This window comes from Nannospalax galili, unplaced genomic scaffold (assembly GCF_000622305.1).
Source record: "Nannospalax galili isolate Female #2095 unplaced genomic scaffold, S.galili_v1.0 scaffold18, whole genome shotgun sequence".
Taxonomy (NCBI): Eukaryota; Metazoa; Chordata; class Mammalia; order Rodentia; family Spalacidae; genus Nannospalax; species Nannospalax galili.
In genome coordinates, this window is record NW_008346548.1 from 8,366,646 (window position 1) to 8,376,508 (window position 9,863).

At 37.3% G+C, this 9,863-nt stretch overlaps 1 protein-coding gene across 1 annotated transcript in view; it reads left to right on the plus strand.

Annotated features, from left to right (window-relative positions):
- The window catches only part of Stxbp5l (syntaxin binding protein 5 like), a 395,225-nt gene that overhangs the window by 233,445 nt on the left and 151,917 nt on the right, over positions 1 to 9,863 (plus strand). The window contains exons 13-14 of the mRNA XM_008842914.1: positions 1,907 to 2,054; positions 2,910 to 2,977. Of these exons, the coding sequence (XP_008841136.1) occupies positions 1,907 to 2,054; positions 2,910 to 2,977 (216 nt within the window). The remainder of the gene's footprint in view (positions 1 to 1,906; positions 2,055 to 2,909; positions 2,978 to 9,863) is intronic.

Consider the following 9,863-nt stretch of genomic DNA (forward strand, 5'->3'; position numbering starts at 1 on the left):
GTCAGGAAACTATTAAACAATCATGGAAGCGTGGAGGCTGCATGGGAGGGGAGATAGAGTGAATGATAATAATATAAGGGGGGAAAGAGGAACAATGGAGTAGGAAGAGTTAACAGGGGTGGGGAATGGAAGGACAGAGCAAACAGAGAATATGAGGAGGGATAGCTGACACTAAAGGCTAATAGAAAAAGTTATGTGGAAACCGACCACTATAGAAGCTTCTTAAAGTATATACAATATAAAAGGGGGATTAAAAAGAGTTACCCATGGGACATTGTTCCTACTGGACACCATAGGCTAGCAAAGAAAAAGCTCAGTTCCAGGAATGGACTCCCTCTTTCGAACCTGTTGATCAGCAGTTCCAGAGATCTTGTGCAGTAGTTGGTATGAGAGCTATATGAGAAGTACTCAGTATTTTATGGCTACATGAATTTTTATTTGTTTTTGTAATTTTAAGTTGTACAAGCCACTAGTCTGTGCTCTTTAATTTACTGTCTATGAAAGAACCAGCTGTCATCTCAAAGAAGTAAAAGAAATGGTTTCTTCTGGAGCTAAATATGAATGACCATGGCCTGGACCACATATTTAGGATTCCTCAAATGTCATATTCCAATGAGACAGCAATTTCATGGACTTTTTATAGTAACAAAACAAAAACAATCATAAAATAGCATATTTTTCATATACATTGGCGAGTATATCAGGAAGGCAGATAAAGCAAAGTAGATTTTCTAGTTTGCTTTCTATTGCTCTGATAAACACCATGACCAAAAGCAACTTGGGGAGGAAACGATTTATGTCATCTTACTGCTTACATCCATCATTGAGGGAAGCCAGGGCAGGAGCTCAAGGCAGGAACCTGGAGTCAGGAACCGAAACAGAAACCGCAGAGGAACATTTCTTACTGGCATGCTTTCACTGGCTTGCTCACTACCTTTATTATACAGCCTAGGCTCACCTACCCATGGATGGCACCACCCACAGTGGGATGTGCCTTCCTATATCAATAAGTAATCAAGAAAATGCCCCAGAGATGCACCCACAGGCCAATATGATAGAAGAAATCCCTCATTTGAGATGCCCTCTTCAAGGTATGTCAAGGTTTATGTCAAATTGACAAAAACTAGGACATAGGGGAATTCTGCTATGAGCCTTAAATGCTATCTGACAGCATTCTTAGACCTTTGGTTGGTGGAAACTATGGAACTGCTCATACATTCCAAAGAATGTACCTAATGGTAACAAAAATGTTAGGTCATGTACAGAGGGGAGTAATATATGGTTATTAAGGGGGCTAAAGACGCCCCAAGATAATTTGACTATGTACTTACAACGTTCCAACCTCTCCACATCATCGAGCTTCTAATCAGTCAATCAGCCTTTGTAGACACAACTCTTTTCCAAAAATTATCAGTCATATTATATAGAAAATCATTAAATTATACACAATCACTCACTCCTCACATGCACATTCCTACTCAGTACATGTATCTTTCAACTAATACCACAAAAATTTTAACAATTGTCTATATATTTACTCTCTGGATGCCATCAAAATTTACCAATATTCTAACATTTAGAGGTACATTATATATTTAAATATAATGCTAAGTTTATATAAGTTTTAATACATCAAACTCATTGCATAATATTTTAGTATAATGTAAAGAATTGTATCATATTAACAAAGTGGTATCATTATGGAAGTCTAGAAAGAAAATAAACTAATTTCTATCATTACTAACATTTCATTTTATAGATAATTATATTAAAATAAATATTCAGATCAAATGATTCTTTTTATGGTGCTAAGAAACATTGTTTTAATGTTTAAAAACATTCATGGTTTTTATCTTTATAAAATGATACAACACTAATATGTTGTCTTATGTTGTTTATCTATTAGTTTTCCAATCTTTGAAAATCCATATCCCATGGACATTCATGAATCACCAGTTACATGTACAGCATATTTTGCTGATTGCCCTCCAGATTTGATTCTAGTACTCTATTCCATAGGAGTCAAGCATAAAAAACAAGGGTACAGTACTAAGGTAAAGTTTTTCTTGTATTCATATATATGGCCATGGTTTTTCTTCTCACTTTATTTTCTGACTTTCTGTATAATAGGATTTGAATGAAAATCTATTGAAGTCATAAGGTTATATCTATCAAAGATAAATGAAATTCTAATTTCCTGACTGACATAGTTCTATGTATAAAAGATTATAAATTTTCTATACTTTAAGTATGTGAATATATAGTATATAATAAAATCTCTTTATCAGTTATGTTCATTTGTGTACTATGTATGTAAACTATCAGAATCATAATAAGTGCCCTTTAATTATTTTAGATGGATCATGATTAAGAAATTCAAGAATCAGCCTTCCCAATTTATCATTTAGAAGGCATAATTATTAAAATACTTGTTAACAACCTAATGAAAATTTTCTTTAAAATGTTCTCTATAAGATTCAAATATTAGCAGTTCAATATATTCAAATATTAAGATCACAGACCATCTATTATGATTTCTGCTATTTGCCCAGAGTAGCTGAGATGTACAACTTAAAGAGGCACCCTTTACATAGTATTCTAGGTGAAATGGTACTAAACAGCTTGGTGGCAGCACAGACTATATGGTACATGTAGCAACACTGCAATACAGAATTAAAACACTTCTTTTATTGGTTTATGTAAATGTTAATATTGGTTAAAATCTATTTTTTAAAGGAATTGATGTTCTGCATTTAGTTAAACTTAAAAACTGAAGATTACTATATATGTGCTCTTCAGTTGTTTTATAACTAAGTCATCCTTTTATTATTTTTGGAACATTTTTATTCTAAATTTATGTCATTAAAACTAAAAAATGAAATGTATATTCTGCTTGATAATCTATTTAGGAATGGCCAGTGAGTGGAGGAGCTTGGAATCTTGGAGCACAAACTTATCCAGAAATTATTATTACTGGGTAAGTGAAATATTTTATGTTATAAACATACCAAGAATAAAGACATTTATTGCATATTAACACTTTAATGTAATTGCACTTTATGCACATTAATAATTTAAGTAAAAGTAAGAAAATAAGAAATAGCGCTAATGCATAGTTCTTAATTTTAATGAAAGATAAAATCAAACTACTGGAAACAGAGTTATAAAAAAATAATTATATTTAGAGTATATTAGCAGAGGAAAGTAATAGAAAGAAAATTATGGAAGGGGTTTTTCAGGGAATAGTTTATCTGGAAGTCATAGAATATTAGCTTTGTATCCCCATTGTTATGGGTTGAATGTGTAATGTCCCCCCACAGATTCATGTGTTGAATGCTTGATGCCTAGCTGACAGTGTTGTCTTTGGAGGTGGGAGACCCTAAGAGTTGGGGAGCTAGGTAGAGCTCTGTGAGATCAAGGCCAGCCTGGTCTCCTTATCAAATTCCAGGCCAGCTATGGTTACAGGAAGACCCTGTCGAAAGAAAGAAAGAAAGAAAGAAAGAAAGAAAGAAAGAAAGAAAGAAAGAAAGAAAGAAAGAAAGAAAGAGGGAGAGAGAGAGGGAGGGAGGGAGGGAGGAAGAGAGAGAGAAAGAGAGAGAGGAAGGAAGGAAGGAAGGAAATGGAGGAAGGAAGGGGATGGAGGGAGGAAAAGAAAAAGAGAGAGGAAGGGAGGGATGGAGAGAGAGGAGGGAGGGAGGAGGAGAGAGAAAGAAAGAAAGAAAAAGAGAGAGGAAGGAAGGAAGAAAGAAAGAAAGAAAGAAAGAAAGAAAGAAAGAAAGAAAGAAGAAAGGAAGGAAAAAGTCAGAGCCAGCTGAAGGAAGAAGGCCACTGGATGCATGCTTTGTAGGATTATACCTGGTGCCTGGTCTCTTCTTTTTTCTATGCTTCCTTCCCATCCTCTTTAAGATGAATAATTTGTTCCATGTTCCTTCTGCCACCTCTTCCCCACCATGAAAAACTGAAACTCTGAAACCATGAACAAAACCAACCTTTCTTGTCTTGTGATGTTTATGCATGATATTTTATACCAATGACAAAACATTCATCAAATTACTAAAATTTTCTTGAAAATTTAGAGCATCAGAAATGTTACTAATTTATAGATTGACCCATTTCATGTTTTAACATTAGAAATGAAAAGAGAGATGTAGCTAAATATAAAACATAAAATCTAAAAAATAAACTCTATTACTAGGATGATATAGTAAAAATATCCCTAATTTTTGCACTAATTACAACTCTAAACCTTAACTATTATGTTTTAGAAAAGGTAACTAGGAAATGTGGAGAGATACCAGACTGTCTAGTGCCCCCAAGATCCAAAGAATGGTGTGGAAGTAAGTCCTTAGGATTTTCTATCTCATCTATCCCAGAATTTAAGCTGCAGAAACTAACAACCTGAAATTGTGAATGAGCAAAACCAAAGAAAACAAACAAAATCTAGTTCCCTTTAGCCAAAGGATAAGGAAAGGTACACCCAACTAAGACATGAATCAGTCTCAAAGTAATTTCTTTATCTAAGTTACATCACACGCGCGCACACACACACACACACACACGCACACTATGGCCCTAACCCATTCTAGCAAAGGCCAGGTTCAAAGTTTAGACTTTCACTGTCATCAGGCTCTAAAGAAGTACTCCAAGTTCCCTTCAGAGAAGACAGAGTAGAGACCCGAGACTGTCAATTCCTCTATGTAAAACCTCTCTCTTGTAGTATCAGTAGAGATCACATAGGAGCCTGGATTCCCATCAATAGAAGTCACCTGAAATAGAAGAGGAGGAGAGTGGTGCTGGAAAAGACTTCGAGGAAACATTATTTCAGTAAAAAACTAAGCTATTCTAGAAGTTGGAGCAAACCACAAACAATCCAAATCAAGATATAAGATAGTCAAACTTCTGAACAGTAAATACCAAAATGAGATTTGAAAACCACACAAGAGAAAGGACTTCTCACCTGTGGAACCAAACCAATACGCTGAATGACAGAAGACTGCATCAGAAAACCTAGACACTAGAAGGAAACCTCAATATTTTTCAAGGGCTAAAAAACAACTGCTAACCAAGAGTTCTATGCCCAATGACAATTTCTTCCTAGAAAAGAGGAAATCAAGACATTTCCAGATAAAGGAAGCTAAGAAAATTTATGAGTATCAATACTAACCTAAAAAGAATGACTGAAGGACATTCTCTACATAGAATGGAAATGAACAAAGGAACCTGAGCACACCAAGAAGGAAGAAAAACACATCAAGAAAATTATATATAAATATAGTGGACCTTCTTTCTCTTGAGTTTTTAAAAGTTTATTTGATGATTGAAGTACATATTATAGTAATGTTGCCTGATGTTCAAAATGTACATAGAGGAAATATTTAACACAGTAATAATAAATGATAAAGATCTAAAAGATGAGAGGGCAAGGCTTTTATATTTCCTTTGAGGTAGTAATAAGATGGCATTCTATACTATAAGTTATAAACATAAATATATAAATCAACCATTAGATATATACTCAAAGAAATACATACTCAAAAGAATAATTGATCACATCAAGGTGGAAGTGGTAATGTAATTCAAGTAATCTGAAGTAATCTGTAGGCACATAAAAAATAAAGCAGAAAATTAAAAAAAAAACAGAAAAGATAAGAAAAAAGGAAATCAAAATAAGAGACTCGAGCCCTAACAGACAAAATATTTGAATATAAAAGGGTCTAAGTATGTCCATTCAAACATGTTCCAAGTTGACTGAAATGGAAAATCATGGCTCATGACTAGAGAGATGGTTAAGGAGGTAAGAATACATATAGCTCTTGAAGTAGACCTGAGTTTAGTTCCCTGTACCCATGTTAGCTGTCTTACAACTGCCTGTAACCCCAAGTCCAGACCTGACACCCCTGTGCACATTAATATACCCTGCCATAAACACCACACACACACACACACACACACACAATTTTAAAAAAAATCATGACCAAACACTATACTGCCTACAATACAGGCTTTATTTTTATATGACATTTTTTATTTCTTCTTTCAGAATTTCACATATATAACATATTTTGATCATATCCAGCCTCATCCCCAAGACCACCCAGCTTCCCTTCATCTCCCCATCACCTCAATAGGTCACCCTTCCAATTTTATGTCTTCTTTTTTTAAATTTTTTTCAAATATCTCATTGAGTGCAATTAGTGCTGCCCATATGCAATTGGATGTGGGGCTATCCACTGGAGCATGGACACCTGCATAAGACCTGCACATGATCAAGCCAGTCAAAATTCCATTATGGATGGGGAAGAGGCTCATGAGGCCCCACTGAAAAGCTATTGGCAGTGATGACTGCTGGAAGAGAATCATATTTGGGGTGTAGTTTTAAATAAAACAATATAGTGGATAATGGGATCTATAAACGCTGACTCAATGACAATGGGAATGAAATTGAGCCAGAGAAAATTTGCACATTACAAGATAAGTTAAATTTGACAATGAAAGACAGGATAGAGGAGCAGCACTACTAGAGAGACATCATTCTGGATTATCAAATGGAGAGATTTTGTTTTATTTTTCTAATTTTTATTAAGGTTTTTTAATTTTCAAACACGGTTCTTAATCAGATTTAGACCCCTTCCCTCATCCATGCCCCTCAACCCCCCACCAGACCTTATGTATTCAACCATGAATGTTAAGTCCTATCAAGTCAAACATTTGTATCCAGATGTCCTTCAGTGCAAATTCATCCACTGGAGTCTAGTCAGCCTATCCAGAGATCATAAGTAAGGCCTATTCTCTCTGACCCAATAGTAATCACTCTCCAATAGTTCTCAGACTAGGACCATTTCCCAAGTTCCACTCTGGGCCCTTGTCTGATTGACTTGGCTTGGGTCCTATGCACGATGTCACCACTGCCACAAGTTCACACGTGCAATCTTCCAGTGTCTTGAAAGACTCTGCTTCCCTATGTTCATAGAGCCAGCCCTGGCCTTTACAGTCTTTCTGCCCCTTCTTCTGCAACAGTCCCTGAACTGTGGGTGGGTGAGGTTTAATATAGGAGTCCTGTCCAAGGACACACATTCTGCAGTCTCTTATTCTATAAAACTTAACCAGTTGTGGCCTTCTGTGTATATCTCATTCTGTTGTGTAAAGAAGCTTCACTGGTGAGAGTTGGGGGATGCACCAATATTCTCTCTACCCCCTGTTCCACTAGGTTCCTTGAGTCTTAGGTGTAGAGATTTCCCTGTACATATGTCACCTAGGGCTGGGCATCTCTCAAACGTATGTTCTTTATATGTGACCAGTTGTATAACTCTGCAGTAGCCTCCATCTCTTGCAAGAAGATGCTTCTTTGATGAGTGGTGTACTATACTTGTCTGTAAATATAAGGATCCATATTTAGCATATGGTAAGAAATTTTATTTGTCTAGAGATATGGCAAAGATAGGGTTTTCTCTAGTATCTATGGCCTTTCTAGTCATGAATATTTGGCTATAATTACAGTGCCACCCATGAGTTCACTCCCACTGAGAGAGCTCTAAGTCCAATTGGATAGCTGTTGATCACCCCCCAGATAACAGTGCCACTACTGCACCAACAGAGGTAGTTTGCTGTTCCAGGCATTATGTTTATTCAGCTTTAGGACTGGGCTGGATCCTTGATTGATTTTCTCTCTTAGCAGTTTGCATAGTATCCTCTAGAAATATGAGAGCTAGTCTTCAGGGAAAAGACTTCCTGGTCATCTCCTGCTCCCTATTCCAAGTCCTGTGTACAAATTATGTCCTGTCTTCAGCAGTATGGTCTTACCTTCGAATTCTGAGAGATAACCAAGGACGTCACCAAAGGCCTCTGTTATTTTGGGAGTCTCTTGGACTACTCTGACCAACCACTCAAAGGGAGGTCTCTCCTGTCTGGCACTGTGCTCCTTTCCATACAGCCCCCAGGTATACTCCTGCACTAATGTTCAGACACCATATGTATATTTCTCAGGGAGGTCCCAAGCCAACATAATTCCCTCTGACTTCCCACGCTACTCATGATCCATTAATCTCTCCTCCCTCTCCCCACCCAACCTCCTTCCTCCATCCCCAGTCCAAGTGCCCCCATTATCCCTATCCTCTACCCCCCATAATACCCATCTCTCCCATCCCACCTCTCCCAAGTTCTCTTTTCTACCACCCTGATGGTCCCCTGCATGTCCCTCCCTTCCCCTTCCCAGCTGAACACTCCCACTTTCCCCACCTCCTCTGCCCCCATAGCACCCGCTCCCTAGTGCTCCCCTATTTCAGGCTCTTTCTTTCCTTGACCTCTGTGTTTCCTTTCCAGTTTCCTGGCTCCAGCTGTTACATCAGGATATGTACTGATATATAAGGGATTGGTGTTATGATCCACAAATGAGGGAGAACATATGTCACTTGCTTTTCTGAGTTTGTGTTACTTCACTTAGTATAACAGTTTCTAGTTCCATCCATTTACCTACAAATTTCATAATTTCATCTTTCCTAACTGCTGAGTAGAACTTCACTGTGTAAATGTACCACATTTCATTATCCATTTGTCAGTTGAGGGACATTGAGGTTGTTTCCATTTCTTAGCTATTGTGAAAAGAACAGCAACAAATAACCCTGAGCACTAAGAGCAAAGCTGGGGCATTACTATACCAGATTTTAAGCTGTATTACAGAGCTATAGTCATAAAAACAACATGGTACTGGCACAAAAATAGACCCATAGATCAATGGAACAAAATTGAAGACCCAAATATGAGTAAATGCAATTTCAGCTACCTGATATTTGACAAAGGGGCCAAGAATATTCACTGGAGGAAAGCAAGCATGTTCAGCAAATGATGCTGGCAAAACTGGATCTCAGCCTGTGAATGAAACTAAACCCCTATCCTTCACCCTGCACAAAAGTCAATTCCAAATCGATCAAAGATCTCAATGTAAAGCCTGAAATTATGAAACTGTTAGAAGAAAACATTGGGAAAAACCTACAAGACAGAGGTGTAGGAAAGGATTTTCTAAACTGGACACCAATTACTCAGGAAACAAGGATAAGAATTAACAAATGGGACCTCATTAAACTAAAAAGCTTCTGTAGATCAAAGGAGATGTAAACAGAAAAGGGAAGTGAACAGAAAATCCACAGAATGGGAGAAAATCTTCACCAGCGACACATCCGACAGAGGTTTAATATCCAAAATATATAATAAACTCAAAAACAGAATCAAGACAAGAAGCAACCCAATTAAAAGATGGGCAAAGGAGCTAAACAGAGAATTCTCAAAAGAAGAAGTAAAGATGTCTATGAAACATCTTAAAAGATGTTCAACATCACTAATAATTATGGAAATGCAAATTAGAACCACTTTAAGGTTTCATCTTACTCCAGTCAGACTGACTAAGATCAAGAGAACAAATGATACCAAATGCTGGAGAGGATGTGGAGAAAGAGGAATGCTCATTCACTACTGCTGGGTATGCAATGAAGCAACCACTATGGAAAGCACTGTGGAGAATCTTCAAAAAAATAAACATGAGCCTACCGTATGATCCAGTGATACCACTCCTCTGCATAAACCCAATAGACTCTATTGTTCTTCTCCAACCCTGTGCTCCGCAGACACCTAGGAAGCTGTTGCACACCCTCCTGGTTACAGAGGACTAGGTCAAGGGGAAGCTGACAGCAGGAGGAAGGTCTTGAGCTGCAGCAAGTGAGAGGGAAAGAAACACCAAGGAGACTGTGTCAGCCAATAGCTCATTTATTATGGAGGTAGCAGAGGCGTTAGGTTTTGGCAGGTAGAAGTGTTGGGGGAAGGAGGGGATTTCTAAAGCTAGGTGGACATTTGCTCATGGTACTTTCTGCTTC